This window comes from Anopheles nili, chromosome 2 (assembly GCF_943737925.1).
Source record: "Anopheles nili chromosome 2, idAnoNiliSN_F5_01, whole genome shotgun sequence".
NCBI lineage: Eukaryota > Metazoa > Arthropoda > Insecta > Diptera > Culicidae > Anopheles > Anopheles nili.
In genome coordinates, this window is record NC_071291.1 from 61106203 (window position 1) to 61125783 (window position 19581).

A 19581-nucleotide genomic window follows, 5' to 3' on the forward strand; every position below is an offset into this window, starting at 1 on the left:
CGACAGATCTTTGATCGGATGCGAATGTCCGATGGTTCTGCTGCTGCTGCTGCTAGAAGCGTAGAATGATTGCGACCTATCGTGAGGTTTACTTTATTAATACGCATATGCGTTACGATCGGCAAGCCTCCCGATCGATTGCTTTTCTGTAAGCAGCAGTTTAATTGCACTTCCCGCTTTACCCGGTGTGTTCTCCGCGTCCTAAGAGCACCTAGCAGAATCTCACCGACGTCAAGTAGCGTAAACTCAAGCTATAGGCAAATATTTACCCACCGGCACCATATCATCGGTGAGGGAGCCGTTCTCAGCCAAAAGGTACGGCGGCAAGAGTGACTTAATGGCAAATATGTAACATTCCAGGCCTAAGGCAGGGGGACACGAAGGAATTTCAGCTGCAACGACGACAGCTGAGATCAGCCTGCTGCAAGTCGGCCCTTTTTTTGTTGTCGTCCACGCGGTATTTATTAGTTTTCTCTGCAAGGCGAAGTGCAGCAACAACAACAAAAAAAACGAGAGCCAAGAAACCCTAGGTCAATGGTTTCGCTCCATAATCTCGCGCCGCAGCATTTGTAGCTGTACATTGTGGATCGAATTAATCGCTAATTTGGTGCAAGCTCGCGGGCCTACATCGCCCGTTCGCATCTCGGCGTGTCGGCAGCTGTTCTGCTCCAGTTTTTGAACAAATTCAAGTACCTCCTCGGGCAACCAACCCAACTAGATTGTTACCTATTCAACCACGCACTCAATGAGCCCACCGCCGATCGCAAAGAGGAGAGTTATGTTTAAAGCATTAGTCATGCTACAGTGACATACACACACACGCACACAGGCCAGAATTCGTCCGGTTCTATTGTGTAAACGCGTCGCTCCCCACCAGGTTGGGTTGTTGGCCGCGTCCCACAACCTTTTTTTTTTGTTTGCCATTTTGCCATAATCGGCTTGGCTGGTTGGTTGGTTGTGACAGAGTGGGTATATTGAGCCGTTTTGCGGATGCTCGAGGCACACCGGTTGCTTGCCAGTCGAATTGTACGTGGTTCGCATCCTGTTCGAACGTGTATCCGTACCGAGGGCGAGCTTTTCGCGTAGGTGGCAACAGAGCTTGTAAACCAAGCTTCTGAACTCCCACCAAACGGGGGTTTCGTTAGTACCTTTGGGAGGGTTTTCTAAGCGTAGTTGAGGATAAACTTCCCGCGCAGTAAATTCTACATTCATCTCAAAGTTTGTGCGTTTGGAAAACGTTCTTCAACCATCGCCGTGGGTCGTGGATGCAGATTTCCTTCCAATTTACGCGTGGGTGTGTTTGTGTGGCCTTCACAATCGAAAATCGTTCCCCAAAGGCCTCGGGTAGTTTTCCCCACCACCGACTGACTGACTGGACTGGACGGAACTGATCGACAGATGATCGTCACTGTGGTGTCATCCGTCGCACGAATGTGACGGAGTCTCTTCCGTCCGTTTGTTCCGGTAGAGTGTTGTCTTCGTTTCGTGTTCCATAATTTCCATTCTTACGTGTTTCGATAAAGTGTGATTACGCCAGCTAGCGGAACTTGCTCAACGAGACAGCGACGAGACCATCGAGATTGTGCACTTCCCACCAACCGCTCATTAATCACAGGCACCGTGTGGGCTTTCGATTCGATTCGTCACCCGCGGGATTAAATCATCGACCGTGACGTTTGACGCCCGGTGTGTTTTGTATCGGTCGGTGGCTAAAGAAAAAGAAAAGTACCTCACGATAACGCGCGGGACACGGCCCGTTGCAATGGAAGTGTGTTAAAGAGTGCTGAAGTGCGACAAAACCAAACGCAAATTCGGACTCTACCACGCTCGATGGTGTGCCTGCTGCTCCTGCGTTACTCACAGTGCAAACGGTCCATGCCACCATGAGCGGGCGAGATACCAGCGGGACGGTGTTCAGTAATCGTGCAGCATTGCACCAGCCGCATCATAATCGGTCGTCGGTAGACACTCAAGTGTTTCCAGGAATAACGCCCCAATCGACGGGCTCACCGGACGCGATGGGTTTGGGTGCGATCCCGGACGAGGCAGCTCGCCGAGGCAGTAACGGTGGTGTCGTGATGCGTAACCGAGTGATCGATTTGGACAAGAACCGCATCAAGTGCAACCGGAACCGGATCTGGCCACGGCCGTCTAGTTTCTTGAGCTTCTTCAAGCAAACGCTCGGTTCCGGTGGCAGTGCTTCCGGGGCTGGAGCTGTCGCAAGTGGGCGAACCGATCGAGAGTGTAGTGTGCCACCAACGAAGCGTTCTCCTGCCAGTTTCACGTCGAATGGTTGCCCACCCACCGTGAAGGATAACGTGGATGGGAAAAGCGCGACATCGGTAGGCGGTGGTCAACGGTTGGATCTGGATGTGATCCGCAAGCTGGAAGAGGAGATCTACAAGCGAGGTCGTGAGCAACGGCCCGATGCGGAAGCGAAGGACTTCCATGAGTTTTATTTCAACAACCGGCGGCATTCGGGCGTCGAGCGGAAAACGTTCTCCAGTGAGACGTCCGCGTTCACCGGTGACGATCACCGTGCCGTGCTTCTCGTTGATCCTCACGCTCTCGAACCGATCCTGCTGAAGCGACCGCTCAGCACGGATGAAGCGCGACTGCTGAGTGACGGATTGGTGGATGCGTCGGGCGAACCAGGCCCGGTGTTGCCACACGCGAACGGTGGCAACCAATCGATCATCATCGTCGATAACTCCGAGTACTACCCGGTGCTGATGCGGTACGACATCAACGCGCAGCAGATCGACCGGCAGCACCAGCAGCAGCAGCAGTTCCGTCGCAACCGAGCGGAAAAACTTAAAATAGACACCGTGCAGCAGCAGCAGAGTGGCAGCTCGGTTGGTGTCGTTGTTGCGCCAATCAAGCGCCAGTCGGCCGCAAATGGTACGCCAACGTCACCGGTCGTTGGGGGTTTCCCGGTGAAAAGCGACGAAAAGCTGTCATCGGGTGCGTCCTCTTCGTTGCCGTCATCTTCTTCGCTGAGTGGGGCCACAACACCCGGCGTGGATTCATCGTCGTCGATTGGTGGTGGCCTTTGCGAACCGTTTCCCAAGAATCGTCCCCCACTGATGATGTCGAATGGTATCACCGGTGGTCAGACGCCTTCAGGAAGCGAAGGTGAAAGTGGTGGACGGAACAAGAAACAGCTGCACCAGAGGACGGCTAACCTTTTCCAGCGGTTTCTGCAGCAACGCCGTAGCCTTAACTTATCTGTACGCCGTAAACGGACGAGTCGACAGCATGAGTGCACTCACTTCAAACACGTGGATGGTGCGTTTGCGAGAACACACTGGGCGGATGTGATCCTGCTAGGAGGTGGCCAACGAGGAGCAAGTTCTAGTCCTTCAGCTGGTACTTCGACATCCAAACCCACCGGGAACAAGGTGAAGTTCGAGTACCTCAAGCGGATGGCCCGGTACGATTGTGAGACCACCGGTGCGAAACTCCCGGGAGGTTCCCAACGCCGTCGTGCGGCCAGTGAGCCTGATCTCGTGTCTTGGCAGAACTGGAAAAGTGATGGTTTCGTGCGACATCTCCAACGACACGCCAAGCGAAAGACACTTTACTGGAGCACCGGAGATTTGACCGGTCTCGAGCAGATGGTGCGTTTGGGCAAGAACTTTGAGAACATCTTCGACAGCACCAGTGACCACCTGTCGGCGAGGCTTTCAGCAGCCGTCATGTCAGGTTCCAGCTCATCCTCAGTGCCACTATCCGGTTCGGGATCACTTTCATCCTCCTCAAACACTGCGTCTTCGATGGGCAGCACATCCAGCCAGCGGTTGCTGCAACGTCGCCTAGCAGCGGCATTGCTGAAGTCCGCCCATCCGCAACACCCCAACAGCAGCAGCAGCAACAACAACAACAGCAAACCACCGCTGTCCTCAAACTCATCCACATCACTGGTGGGGTCTTCGAATGGACCACAAGCGACCCCAGGTGGTGGGAACTTTTTGCGCAAAAAATCATCCTCCTTCCGGGGAGTTCTCCGGCGCTCAAACACCCCGGACGTGGTGAATACCTGGGTGTATCGCAAAAGGTAGTGTAACAAACCAATCCCCAAAAGGATGCACTAACATCCTCGGGAGCACCGAGGAAATGCAAAAAAACGCTATGTTACGCAATAAGGGTCTCGCGATCTGTGCTGTGCGCCGAAGACGAAGACGCGTGTTGACACACATTTTCCCACCGGAAAATGTTTTCCCTTCGCAAGCTTATGGACTTTTCGTGTAACGGGTCACCCTTTGGGAGCAACCTTTTTTTTTGCTTGCTTGCGTTTTCACAACAACCAAGTGTCGCTGCTTGTGCAACCGGCGGCACGGCCGTTTCTCGCGCAGTCAGAACAATATTGTCCCCATTTCGGACGATCGCTCGCAGTTGATCGCCCGCTGCCACTATCCGGGCGGGTAATTTTGGACGTCACCGTCCCGTTCCCGGCATCGTTGATGGGTTGACATCGAAGCGTGGCGCGTTTTTCTCTTTCTTCTCCCATCACCCACTGGCGGAGGGATGCTCGTCGCCATTTGACAGGTTTATATCTCGGGGTTGTATCGTTCGGTCAAGCGGGTGGCAGATGGCAGAAATCAATTTTCAACCTCTCGAACACGATCACGATCCATCCCTACGGGGTGAGGGTGAAGTTCTTTTTTTTTTATTTGTTTGTGTCTTCTTTTTTTTCTCTCATGTCATCAAACCTAGCTTATGCTGCTGCTCCCCAGCTCGAGTTTGACGCTTGGGAAAAGCAGCGTGAAAATGGTTGCCTTATGCTGGGTCTTCCGCGTTTGATGATTACTTTATTGCGATTGGCGGGGGTGTGCGCCATGGTCGATTCGTTCGCCTTTCTGCTGGTGTGTGACATCGTTTCCGAGACGATAATAATAATGCCACACTTTATGGTGTTGGCGTTGGCGTTGCGGAAAAAGGGATTGCACAAATGAGCGATCGAACTCGTTGGGGGGGAGTATGTGGAGAATCGTGCCTCGGAGAGAGCATGATATAGATGCATTAAAACGAGGCAAAACAATGGCGGATTCCACCAACCGTACGGCGACGGAACGCGAAAGTAAACTCTCTCTCTTTTATCTGGTGACTTATTCTAGCAGTCAGATGTGCCCACCAGGAGTAATAATGTTATGCATAAGCGATTTGTCGTTGCCGCGCGTTCAACACATTTATGAACGCGTTTTTCCTTTTCTTTTTTATTATTTTACTCCACTCGGCGTCGGGATTATATTTTTATTATCTACCAACCCCGGGCCCAGCCTGGTATCATATTCGGTAAAGGTGGAGCGCTTGAGGGTGCTTTCGAAAGCATTTTTCGCACGTAGAAAGCCTTCACGTGCCACAAAGCCATCCACCCCCCCCCCCCCCCCGTGGCCGTTTATCGTGCGCCACCCACCCCCACTCCTCCTAACCCCAAAACCACCCCAACCAGTAAGGCCAAACTCCGTGGCGAGCTTCGATTCGAAAATCGAACCCTCGGAACAAGTTCACCTACTCTCGGTGGCGATCACGATCGCGTAAAGGCGGTTGGCCGAGTGGTTTGGGCGAAGTAGAAGCAAAGAATGGAACTAAGAGAGTGTGTAAGAGAGAGAGAGAGAGAGAGGGAGAGAAGAAGAAAAAAAAACACAGCCCGCCAACACGCGGACAAATCGAACCGATCGGCGGGCGACAGTAGGACCAGCCAAACAACCAAACGCGACACCATTTCGAGGCCCTTCCCACGGGTATGGGCAAAAATATAGAGCGCAATGGGAGAAGAGAGAGAGAGAAAGAGAGAGAGAGAGAGAAAAAATGGTTAACCACCACACAACTAGGTAAAGCCACAGAACTGCCAAACAAGCGAAAGAAGACTCGTGCATATTAAAAGTGCACCGCTACCGAAGGACAGAAGTCCGTGGGTTTTTTGTCTGGGCCCCTCCTCTCTCGGTCGTCATATTGCCGCGTGTTGCGACGTGATATCCGTTCCGCGTGTGTGCCCCGTCGAAACCCGTCGCTTGGAGTCGCTGGGAGTTGCAAAATATGGCCCTAATCAAGATCTGCATTGCATTTGTGCATGTGCATGTGTCCGGTTGGCTGTCTGACGCCGTAAACCTTCGTGGGTTTGCCCAATTTCCGTTCCGTTGCATCTAAAGGACACGCAAATGGTTGGTAAAGTGGCCAACAACTTCTCCCAGAGGAGGTAGAACCTGTCACTTGTCAGTGGGTACGTTCCGTTCCCGAATGACCGGTGTTGTCCTAAACGCGCCAGCAAGGCACGATCGGCCATCACGATAAGCGGGAGCAATTGTGTCGCAGGTTTGGGAAGACCCAAGGCCTGACGTGTTGTGCCAGAATTCCTGTTCCTTACCGCATTCCAGGGGGAGAATAACGCCTGCAGCGGGCGTACGGTAAAGTGCAGCGTGTTGCATCTCACACGCCTCGCGATATTGGACACGGGTCAAATTTCCGGCCAAGGCACCGACCAAGTGCACCAGGCACGCAATAAGCTCTCGAAACCAGTGGCCTACAAGCGCCATCAACATGTCCGACGAATCGACACCCAAGTGGAATGTTGCTGCGGTGTTATTATTTGCTGGCTTATTCGTGTATGTGTCCTAATTCATTATGCTTTTTTTTTTCGAAGTGTACACAAACCTTATCACCAACAATCTCGCCCCAGAACAAATAGGTCCACGTAAACAGACAATGTCCTTCCAGGTGCATATGGGTGGAAATTATGCATCGCAACCACGATTCGATAATAAACATCGCAATTGAAATATGAAACCTCCTCCCGTTCGGGCATACATCTTTTGATATACTCCCAGGTGGTGGCCTCCGGTCCTGAGACACGACATGTTTGTTGTTTCGACCCGAATCACGCTCTGCGTTCTGCGTCCGTTGCATTTGCTACCATGTAATGCCCATTTCCAGCAGCCACGATTGCAGCAAGTGGTGCATAAATCTCACAACCACCGTTCGGGGAAGGGTGCCTTATTGCGACCACCTGGAATGTTGCAGGCGAACGATTTACGATACCGATCAAAGGAAGGAGGGAGCGAGAGTGATCGCATGGTGGTGCAATTAATTAATATTTATCGCATTTTTTAACGTGCTGATAATCCACCCCCGTAATGAAGGCAGCGAAAAGAAGGGACCCCACGAAGATTTACTATCAATCCACACCACTCATTATGCAAAGCGCAATCGGTTCGGATGGTTGTAACGTCGATTTTCATAACCTCAAATCGCTGATTTAATATCTTTTACTCGTGGGGTTTAATTCAACGCAAAAAAAAAAACAAAAATCTCTCCCTCCGTCCTTATTCGAAAGGTTCACCCAACCCAAACCAACTGGGCAAGTGGCGTGAAATTTGATCCACTCGCCCCAACGCAGGGATGGCGAAAATGGCCGAAAAGACACCCTTTCGCGATCGCGTTGCTTGACGCACCGAAACGGCAATTAGTGTCCAATCAACCGGTGCCGGTAGGTTTTATTGGCGTGTGGCGTTAAGGTTTCCCTTTTTGGCAGTTGAGCTCGGGGTGGGAAGCGAATGCGGACGAGAAAGGCGGAGGCAGCCGTGTGATAGGGGTGAAATTGCCTCACGTTAACCTTGTGCTCTGGCCGGTGACCTGTGCCGGTTTTTTTTTCTCCTTATCGTGCAAATATCGTATCTCGCCGTTGTCGCGACGCACCCACCGAACGGTTGATTAATACGCGCGAATCCGTACCAGAAAGCCGAAAGCCGGAAGTTTTCTCACCTTCGGCCACGTCACGCGCATTTAAACGACTGATAAGTGCAATTGAACCCCTCCGCTAGTGTGGCATTGTTTTCTCTCAACTGATGTCTAATGGTGTTTTGCTCTTTTGCTATCTTTTTTTTCACCTGTCCAACAAAACAGCTACGATGGCTCTGGAAACGGTCTAGGAGAGCCCCCGTACCACCGGGGGCACGGTAGCCCACACGCTTCGCCATCGCGGTACTCCTACAACAACACTGCCAAAAGCCCGCTTCAGCATTGGCGTACGTCCAGCGCCGGTGCGTCCGACTTCAAACGCAACTCACGTCTCCGCAGTTCGGCCAGTGCAGCCGTACCCGGTGCGACTGGGCACCATCAACACCACCATCATCACAACATGGTCGACCTGAACGTTCCCCGTGGCCATTCGCCACACTTCAGCCCGTCCCGGCAGACAAGTAAGTACGCCAATTGATTTCATCGAAAGGATTACAGTGGAGGGCCACTATTGTTCACCTTCTGCTACTTGATCGTGATCGTAGGGAACCTCACAGAACGTAGCCCAGTTACGGGAGTTTTGTAGCGTGCGCGTCTTGCTTACGTATGATCGCGTTTTTTCTCCTCACAAATGCGCTGTGTTGAATTGGTGATCGATTTACTGCACGCCACGTCACGGATAGTCACGTACCTCGTTGATCGTATAAAATTGACATCACCACAAACTAACCCACTATGAGAGGAGCTTCCAAGCAGCCAAGTTACGCTCCAGCCACAAGTCATAAGGAAGCATTCTGAGGTTGTTTGTCGTGAGCGTAATTAAATTACGACAAAAAGGGTGCGCTCTGGCAAATAATTACTATGATTTACATCGTGCCCGTTCCGGGGCGTTTGCAATGAAAAAGGCAGCGAGATCGTTAAACCCACGGCTACTAATAACCAATGATTGTTATTAAAAGATGCACTTTACCCTCCACGGGTGCGGGTGCCCTGCGCGAAAAAGTTGCCCTCTTATCCATTTTTATCATCAATCGCCGTGAAAACTTTCATTAACAGCACCTGACAAGTGTTTTCACGCAAGCCCCAACAACCAACGCAACGGCAGCGAGGCGTAATTAAGTGCACCGGTGGTGTTCCCATTTTTTTTCTTCTTCTCAACACGACTCTGGCCAACGCCATGCTTCGGTGCGTGGCGTGGAACCAGTGATAAACGTTAGATAAACCTCGCGATGGCTAATTTGTTTCATTCGCAAAAGTTAATGCGCCCCGTGCCACCTCAGCAACTCTGCAGATTCGATCGAAGGGAAGCTCTCCGTCATGCGGTTTTGGTGCGGTTGCACACCGTTGTCATTGCTGGCCTGCTCCTTGCTGTGAGTGCAGCAGCAAGCGCTTGTCGAAGTAATTAATCTTACGACCCAGCCGGTCTCAGCAGGTCCACAGGTAGCTGGTCGCTGCAGACTCATTGCATATATCATTCGAGCAGCAGCATATGCGCACTGACCCTGGCTGTACCAGTGTGTCTGGCAGCTTTACACGCCCTGTTCATTCCTTCACCCGATGGTCAGGAGTCATTTTTCTTCCTCAGGTTGCACCGGACGTGCAGCAAACCGTCACAGGGTCGGTGGGTTCTCTCTCTCTGTCGCCCGGGGGCGTACTTCGTCCGAGACGGCACTGTAGCGATTTGTATCTTTGCTTGCTGGGCTGTCGATTTACGTTGCCTTTCGACGGACGGTTATTAATTCCGTTTGGGTGTTTGCCTTCCTTTTCCATCGTTTCAGCGCAAACCGGGGATACGCAAACGCTACACGTTTATCTGCCAAACCATGGTTTCCGGATGATACGCTTCGACGAGGCCTCGGATGTCCGGCAGATCATCAACCTGATCGTCGGATGGATGTCACCCGGTCACAAACCGAACCCACAAAGCTACGCCCTGCGGCTGCGCCACATGCTTACCAAAGAGGTCCTCTGGATGCCACCGGACACGTCGATGTCGCAGGTGATGGCCCACATCTTCAACCCGTCGTGTAGCAACGCGGACTGCCCGAACGTGGACAAGAGCACGATCGCGAAGCGCATGCAGCAGAAGGCGAGCGGGGCGGTTGGGCACGCGAACAGCGTGTGGAAGGCGGAACTGCGCGTCCGGTACATCCCGAAGAACCTGAAGGAGCTGTACGAGCGCGATCGCACCACGTGCCACTTCTACTTCGATCAGGTCAAGCAGGACTACATCCAGTCGAACGTGCCGAACATCGATCCGGAGATCGCGGTGCAGCTGTGCTGCCTCGGCATCCGGCACTACTACAAAGACACTAACCATACCTCGAACGACCGGAAGCAGCATCTCGACTACATCGAGAAGGAGATGGGCTTCGGCAACTTCATACCGAAATCTGTGATAGATACCATTAAACAGAAGAACCTGAAGAAGCAGATCCAGGCCGGCTACAAGAAGGTGTACAGCTACAACGAGATGGAGTACATGCTGAAGTTCTTCGATCTCCTGCGCACGCAGTACACCTTCGATCAGGAGCAGTTTAACGTGCAGCTGAGCAGCGGCTGGAACATCCGTGTCGATCTCATCATCGGACCGCACGTCGGTATCTCGTACTCGGCCAACCCACAAGCCCCACCCACCAAGGTGACCGACTTCGAGAGCATCGAGCGCATCACGACGAGTGTGCTGCCGACGTCGCTCACGAAAAGCGACCATCAGGGTCATGCTGGTGGCAAGGGCGCAAAGGGCAAGGACCAACCGGATCTGACGAGCTCGTGTGGTAGCAACGCGTCCAGTAGTGATGGCGATCGGGGCAAAAAGGATGGTAGTAAGAAGGCCGGAGGTGGTGGATCTTCGTCGGGTGGTGGTGGAAGTCAGTGTGCGTGTGGGGAGATCAAGACACAGCTGCGGATTCGGGTCAGCGGCAACAGCGAAGACTTGGCGATCACGTGCGATGGCATCAAGACGTCTGAGAGCATAGCCGATCTAGTCGATGGGTACTGTAGACTATTTAACAATAACGACAGCAGTCTGTGGGACCGGACCGTCCTGGCGAAGGGTGTCGGTACGGCCACACCACCAACCGGCAGCAGTGCGACCAATTCGCTCGAGAAAAGCCAGCTCAAGCGCAGCCTCACGGAGTCACAGACGTCCTCGAGCGATCGTCACGGTTCGCGATCTTCGAGCACCGATCGGCTAAATGGAGGCAACGGAGGTGATCCGATGTCGGACGGCACCACGAACGTTGGTGGTGGCCAACAGCAACCTCCGAAGCCGACGCTTAACGAGGACTACGCGGAGCTGGGAATGTGTGATGAGGAGGGTGACTACTCGACACCAGCCGCCCGGGACTACGAGCTGGAGCGGTCACAAATCACGCTCAACGAGATCATCGGCGTGGGTCAGTTTGGGGACGTGCACATCGGAACCTGCCGGTTGCCGAACAAGTCGACGTTGGTCAGCAAACTGAACCAATCGCTGACGTCCGAGTTCGACGAGTACTCGCAGATGGTACTCGACAACGGGAACGCGGATGCGCAGAAGACGGGTATCATCCAGGTGGCGGTTAAAACGTGCAAACCTGACGCAGACCCCACGACGTCGGAGAAGTTCCTCCAGGAAGCCTGTAAGTGGTGTTGTTAACGCAATGCGACAAAGGACGTGTGTTTGATACATTTTTCCCATTTTTATTTCATTTTAGATATCATGAAAAAGTTCGAACATCCCCACATCATCAAGCTGATAGGCATTTCGAGTGGCCCCCCGATCTGGATCGTTATGGAACTGGCGCGTCATGGAGAGTTGCGCGCTTATTTGAAGAAAAATGGCCCCAAGTAAGTAGCCGCATGCGTTAGACGGAGTGGTTCTACTTCTTTTTGCCTCCCTTCTTTCCCTGGGAGGCTTTGCCGGAGGCTGGTTTTTCTGCACCAACTGGCACTGGTGCGGTTTTCGGGGGTAACTTCGAGACGGGAATGGATGCGTTGCAGAATCCTGCCAGACCGGCTTGGTGGATGCGATAGCGCATCTTCTGTCCCGCCACTGGCAGCGGATCGTGATGCAAACGGCTCCGCATGAACGTATTTCCGCGCAATCCCGTCAACCGCTCGAATTGCTCACCGATCCCCCAGACGCAAACCTCCCTCGGTTCTTGGGGTGCTTTTTTCGTCCGCTTCGAACCCGCGTGGTGGACGGCCACATCCTGCCGCGCTATCGGACGTTCGACGACGAAGCAGCAGCTATCGTCGGGATAATATCGATGAGTCATGCTAACCGCTCGAACCGGTTCGTGTCGCTTTTTCAGACTCAAACTTGGCACCCTGCTGCTCTACTCCTATCAACTGTCGACGGCGCTCAGCTATCTGGAATCGAAAAAGTTCGTTCACCGCGATATCGCCGCTCGCAACGTGCTGGTTAGCTCCCCGACGTGTATCAAGGTTCGTATGGAATGTTTTGAACGGGAAATTTTGAAAAAAAAAAACGCAATAATTTTGTGGTGTGTCTGCTTCGAATGTCAACGCCGAAATGAGCTGGACGCGGCAAGCTGAAATCAGTGCTAACGTTGATGGAAATATCGCCTCTTTCTCATGCCATAGCTTGCCGATTTTGGACTCTCAAGATGGGTTGAAGATCAGTCGTACTACACCTCCACCAAAGGTATGCTTCCGATCAAATGGATGGCACCGGAATCGATCAATTTCCGCCGCTTCACGACCGCCAGCGATGTGTGGATGTTCGGTGAGTTTGGTGTTTGATGAAGACATTCTTTTTTCTTTGGCTTCATTCTGATTTTTTTGTTAATCAATTCCATTCTTCCTTCAGGGGTTTGCACGTGGGAGATTCTCATGCTCGGTATCAAACCATTCCAAGGCGTCAAGAATTGTGATGTGATCGGTAAGCTGGAGAACGGCGAGCGTCTTCCGCTGCCACCGAACTGCCCCCCACGGCTCTACTCGCTGATGTCACAGTGCTGGTCTTTGGAGCCGCTCAAGCGGCCAAACTTCAAGAGCGTCAAGGAAACACTCTAGTGAGTAGCAGCTTTTGGGAGGAATTCACCGCAACATGGCGGTTCATTAATTATGTAAATTGTTTTACAGTGAAATTCTGATGGAAGAAAGACACAGCGACTGCGAAACGATGCGTCGAGAGAATCGTCGGGTGGCAGCAATGTCCTGGGGTGCGGGAGATGATATGGCACCACCAAAGCCCGCCAGAGGACCTACAATGGGAGGTGTGTAGAAAAAACAGTTAAATTTTCCAACTCCAACAGCTACTACATCTCACCTTCATTTTTAGGCGATGGTCCCCTTGTGCCCGGCGCACCCCAAACGTACATAGTGGCCCGTGATCCGACCGTGCTGGCGGCGCTAATGCGCGAAAACGAGCAACGGGGCATCAACGCGTCGTCGTACACCACACCGGCCTCGGTATTTAACACACTAGCCGTAGACCTAGATCCTAACGCACCGTCAAACAATACTGACAACCAAGCTGCCAAAGAAATCGCTGTCGCTAACCTACCGTTGAAAACTGTCCCCTTACCCGTGACCGAATTGCATAAACTTGATCCCACCATCGACGAGGCTGCTGCCGCCGCCGCTGCCGCTGCAGCTGCTTCCGGTGTGGCACCGGAATCGATGCCACCGCAGCAGCAGCAACAGCAGGGTGGTTTGCTTGAAGAATGCAACCAAAACCCGTACGGCGGTGGTGGCGCAGCACCATCCGGTGTTGATGGAGGTAGCACCATCGAGATGCTTCAACCAAAGAACACAGACACGCTGGAACGCTATAAGAACCCCCAAGACATTCTCGTACTGTCCGCTAATAACAACATCATTCATTCCATGTCGCAAAGCTCATCCTTCGTTCATGCACAGCCCACCCCGCAACCCGGCTCCCAGATGCTTTCCTCTACGTGTTCCTCCTCTTCTTCCTCTCATGTCAACCCGGCCACCGGGGTCATCCATCAGGCCCATGCGGGTGTCGTGGCGGCCGGAGTGGGGTATCCTCCGCCGTGCGAAATCATCAACGCATTGACCCAGCAGACCCATTCCATCGAACCAACCTACAAGGCCCTCCAGCAGAGCAAAGCCGCAGGCGGTGGCCTGCAGGCGAACCTCAATCCCCAACTGATGAACAATAATTTCATGCATTCGAACGCTCAACAGCAGCAACAGCAGCATCAAACGCAGCAACCGTACTACCCGCAGGGTAACTCCATCGTCACGTACCAGCAGTACCATGCGCAGCAACAGCAGCAACAAGCGCTCGCTGCTGAATACTACCAGCATCAGCAGCAACAGCAGCAGCAGCAGCAACAACAACAGCCCCAACAGCAGTACGTGCTGCAACCGTCCCAACAGCAACCGGTTGTTGGAGGTCACACCGGGAACTATATGCCGTACGGTGGAGGCGGTCAGTATCCGCAGCCATCGTTTGTCAAATCCCCCCAGCAGGAAGATCAACCCCCCGGGGGTGCCAAATCGCGCAGTCTCGAACGGAACGTGGGCCAGAACATTGTGTCGGCGTACGCGGCGCGCATCAACTCGCTTGAACGGACGCGCCAGATGAGCATGGAGTACGGAAACTCCGTGAAGGCGATGCGCTCGAACTCACTCACGCGCCAGTACAGTGGCGGAAATCAGTCGGATCTCTATCCGGGTGTTGGTCATGGTGTACGTTCCGCGAGCTTGGAACGAGGCGCACAGATGGTGAACACCGCGAATGTTGGTGGCGGTTCCGTAGCTGCTGGTGGTGCTGGCAGTGGGTTCCTGAATCGAATGGGCAGTCTCGAGCGCAATCCGCAGGCGTCATCACAGTCGATCTTCCTCAACTCGATCAAGGGTGGTAGTCTCGAGCGTAACCAATCGGTCGCGATCGTGAACGATATGATGAACAGCAAGATGGGCTATAAGGGTGGTAGTCTGGAGCGCAATCAGCACGTGTTGCTGAACCGGTCAGGATCCGCAGTCGGGAGCCTCGAGCGCAACATGCCATTCCAGAACTATCGCAGCCCGGTGGCGGCGGCCCCGAAGGATCAAGAACCATTCCAGGAGGAAATTTACGACTTCGGTGGTGTGAACGTGAAATCATGCGCCTCGATCGCGTTGAAGAAGAGCGTTGAAAAGGGCATGCTGCCACCGAGCTCGTTGGCCGTTTCGCCAGGAATACCTGCGAACGCCGGTACGAACTTTGCGTTACCACCACCGTACAGCTCGGCTAGCAAGCAACAACAGGCGGCTGCTAACCAACAGCTACAAGGCACTCCACAACGAGCGCTCTGGGGAGGTACAGCTGGTCATCAGCCCATATACATCCAGCAGGCTCAAGTTCAGCCCTCGGTTGCGGCCGGTGGACCCATCATAGGCATCGCCTCGTCGCAGCAGGTGCAGATACCGATGAAGATCTCCCACAGCCAACCGGTGCAAGCCCTCCAGATGCAACCGGTGCAAGCGCAACCAATCCAGCAGATGGCCACCTCGGTCGCACAACCCGTGCCGCAGCAACAGCAACAGCTTGCGACTCATACGCAGCAGCAGCCACAGATGGTCGAACAACTGGCGCAACCGCAGGCCCAACCAGCGCAGGTGTCTAGGACTTGATATTTCCATCCGTTTCCCGTGTTGAATGAAAAATACGGTGTTACTCTCTAGTTGCTATCGATTTCCTTCCGTTGTTTTTGTGGTGTTATCTTATGATTTCGTTTCATCCGTGTCCCGGTTATGCTTTTCTCATCATCCTCATTTCTCCACGCTATTGCTCTATTCCCAACGTTTGTTTCCTCTACTTTGATTTGATTTGATGTGTTTTTTTTCTTACCTTAATTTATAGCGTTTATGTTTTTTTTTGTTCTTTGTGTCGAATGCTCTTCGACGATGGTAGCTAGTTCCATCGTGTGGATTTTGTTTGTTTTTGGTCTATTACTTTGTTTTGGTTTCTTTTTATGATATATTAACCTGTTAGCCATGATTTGCCACTTCGACGGTCCTTGTGTTGTTGTATTCTTTTAACTGTTTTAACTCAAACGTTAGCTCGTTGTTATTAGGATAGTTTTTTTAGAATTTTGAAATCTTTGTGTTTTCTAGTATAATTGTAATTTCGGCCTAGTGCAATCGCTCTAATCGTACATATATGTCGTCTAGTTACAGGAAACGCAACAGATTCTTGAGGAGAAGCTTCGTAAGCAGCAGCAGGAAAGCGAAATTGATTCTCGATGGCTCCAACAGGAAGAGAACAATCTCAAGAAGCGGTTGAGTTTGATAACGGCTAATGCCGCCAGCATGTCCCTAGATCAACCATCGGGACCTCCGCAGGACGGTGGTACGCCACCGATCAATGGCGGGGGCTCGTCGCTTTCCGGAAGCTATCATTCCCAGCAGAGTCCGCACTTTTCCCCGCAAAATACCATGTCCGGTCCGCAGAGTTTAGGCAGTCACTATCCCACCACACCAAACACAAGCGATTCAAGGTAAGGACGATCACTTTTGATGGTTTCAATAGGCTGACCATACGATTTTGCTCCACTCCACTTTTTAGACCAAATTCACCGGGTTCCGGAGGTGGCATGATCAAGTCAAAAAGCTCCTCAATGGAACGATGCACGACTCCACAACCGGGTGATGACAAGTTCGCCGTGAAGAAGGTTGAACCGACGAAGACGATGCCGCTCGATCGGACGAACGATTTGGTCTACAACGCCACGACCAGCGTGGTGAAGTCAATCATGGCCCTCAGCCAGGGCGTCGATCGAGCGCAAGCGGCCGAATATTTGAACCTAGTACGAAACGTTGGCTTCGAGTTGCGGGCGCTTCTGGGAGCGGTCGATCAGCTTTCGGCTAATTTTCCACCACAACGCTGCAAGTGAGTATTTGGCAATCTGAAAATACTCCGGCTTGCTCTTAACCACCGGCTCAAATTCGTCCACAGGGAGGTAGAAATGGCACACAAAGTATTATCCAAAGACATGCACGAACTAGTTACGGCCATGCGGCTAGCACAACAGTATAGCGAGACGACGCTGGACGCCGAATATCGAAAGTAAGTGTGCAAGTGCTCTCCGAATCAGCGTTGCAGAAGCCCTTGCTAACATCGCGTGTGTCCTCTATTATTGCAGAAGTATGCTGGCTGCGGCTCACGTACTAGCGATGGATGCGAAAAATCTGCTCGACGTAGTTGATTCTATTCGCGTGCGCTACCCGAACCTTTTCCCACAGCAACCGAGCGCCCCGACAAGTCCAACGCAACGGCAACATAACGCCGCGGCCTCGTCATTAGCCCATCCGTCCAATGCCACCCCGTCACCATTTGTCCAGCACCAGCAACTGCAGCAGCAGCATTCCTTCGAACAGTCCCAGCTACTGATGATGGGCGAATGCTACCAGAACCTCCAACCAAAGCAACCGATGCTGGCACACAGCTCGCCACCGACATCGCTAACACATTCCTACGAGTCGTCCTCTCCAGGCGCGCCCGCTGCCTCGACGTACGGGAACCAGCAGTGCGGAATCTACGATAACGACTGCATCATCGGCAGCCAGCAAATGGCCGGCGAGGGACTGAAGCTCAAGAAACCTGCCATTGCTGCGAAACCACCGTCGGTTATGGCGATGGCCGGTGTGAAGCTAAAACCCGTGGCTGCGGTCCCGTTGGATCTCTCGGCACCGGATGGAAGCGGTGAGAATGGACCCGCTCAGCTAGCGGACATACAGCTGCCCGATCCGGTTTCATGCACGATCGTGCAGGAAAACCTGCTCGCCGCCAACAACCAGAAGGTGATGGCTACGAACAAGCTTAGCGGTTAGGACGGGCCAGGGCGCACTCAGTGCTGTCGATCTTTCGGAACATTTGAAAACAAATTTTGCTCGATAGTCGGTAGTCTTCCCGCGCATTACATTCGGGAAGCTGCTTGAAGGCGCGCATAATCGCTATTCTTCTTCCTTCGCAACTCATATACTCATTTATTTCCAGATTCCCGATACGCGGTGGGGTCTCATAACGAAATAAAAATAGTCAAATGAACGCCGGTAGAACGATAGAGTGAAATTGGTCGATTTCACGTTGAAGTTTCAAGGCGATGGCAAATGTTGCCGTTGCGAGGATATGTATGTGGGTCGAGGAGCGTGCCGCGGGTGAAAATGCGTACAGGGAAACGGAGCGCATGGATGGGAGAGAGCGTTTTTCCCAAAATGCGAATTGCCGGACGCCGCCATCCCCTTCCAAACATTATTCCAGGCCAACAGCAATACGAGCGCAAATATGCTAGAGTTAATGAATTGTTTTATTTTGTACTGTCCGCAAGTAACTATACTGCATATTGCTACCGCTCGACATAAACGTCGCCGATGGTTAGAAGAAGATGAAAAAAATCGGAATGCGTATGTGAAACCAGGTTTTTAATAAAGTGAGAAAAACTATGGAAGAAAGAATTTAACGTAAAAGGCGAAAAGAAAAGAAGGCAGTATCTTTGGCATAAAGAAATGCGGCGTAGGTCATCGTTGAAGAACTGGTTTTGTAGAAAATATGCGGCACAGGCAGCAGTATGATGACGCGCGAGTATCGAGGTATAGGAACGTAACATCCAACTAAAACTTGATCGTTTTTAATCTCGTTCGTGCATGCAAATACGCAATGTAACAATTGATATTACACCTTGCTATTAATTTATTGCGCTTTTATAAATTATTATTTTTTGTCTTACAATGGAGGGAATGTTTTGCTCCAAAAGGAAAGGACCACTTTGAAAGGAATTGTATTCCGCTAGCTAAACACACAATAGCAAAAGAAAACCACCATCACCACCAATAACGGCAACAAAATGAGACTAACAATACAATCAATGTAACACAGAGGAAAGGAACGCATCGCACGGAAGAACAGTAGAATGGATAGTCGATTTTTACCCAACCTTTTTCCAACCACGTTTCCCTTCGGTGTAATTGTCCTGCGGTGTAGGGTCCTGCTTTCCTTACACGTGAACAACGTTTGTTCGTTAATAGACACCGTATCTGTCGGGTGCATTTATTGTGCGCCTTCGATTGGAAAATGGGAGCGAAATGGAATTAACGTAGAACATCCAACAACAAAAATGTCCTTTTTCGATACATTTTTACACCCAAGACAGGGAAGTGTGTTTAGCGATAGAACCATTTCTTTTCTCTTCCATGTTTGTTTATGTCCTATTACACTCCGTTTTAGCATGTTTGTTTGACTAACTTGTACTTTCATCTGTCCCAAATCCTACCTTTAGCCTGTTTATAGCGGCATAATAAATCGAAAAACTAACGAATAACTATATCCAGCTGCCTGCTAACGCTTTTTCGTCTAGTTTTATAGTGGCAATAGTGCTCTAATACGCTGCTCCTACTGATCCTCTATGTTTGAGGGCATGCTCCAGTTTCTACTAAATCTCACAGATAATTAAAAAAAAGCATCCAAACTGTATGTACGATCGTCTATCGTTTTACCAAAAAAAAAGCGTGAATGTGTGTGAGTGTTTTTTAAGTTCGTTTGTGTCGTGTTACGATCGATTCACTCTCTATCTACTCGAACCATGTTCTCGTTACGATCGATCAGGCAAATAGCTGTTTCATAAGAGTAAATCCATGAAAAATTCCCCAATTTTCCAACGATTCTACGGAGTGGCATAAATTGGATTGCTTCGAAGTACGAAACAGTTATCAAACAATAGCATAAAGCGATACGCTTCTGAATGCCTGCTTCTAAGAACGCTTTGGGATAGCATATATACAGCTCAATAGACTAATCCGCAAAAAAAAAAACACTAACGTTTCACATCTTGCACGCAAGTAAACTGGCAAATATAGCATGTACATACGAAAAGTGCAAGGTGG

At 51.5% G+C, this 19581-nt stretch overlaps 1 protein-coding gene across 1 annotated transcript; it reads left to right on the forward strand.

Annotated features, from left to right (window-relative positions):
* Nucleotides 1-1883: 1883 nt before the first annotated feature.
* LOC128732030 (uncharacterized) lies at nucleotides 1884-17532 on the forward strand. Its single transcript, XM_053825190.1, has 14 exons — nucleotides 1884-4057; nucleotides 7903-8198; nucleotides 9516-11360; nucleotides 11436-11568; nucleotides 12036-12168; nucleotides 12328-12469; nucleotides 12554-12758; nucleotides 12829-12962; nucleotides 13028-13158; nucleotides 13900-15318; nucleotides 15874-16199; nucleotides 16268-16591; nucleotides 16658-16768; nucleotides 16845-17532. The coding sequence occupies exons 1-14, from the start codon at nucleotides 1884-1886 to the stop codon at nucleotides 17530-17532; spliced, it is 8061 nt and encodes a 2686-aa protein (XP_053681165.1).
* The last annotated feature ends 2049 nt before the right edge of the window (nucleotides 17533-19581 follow it).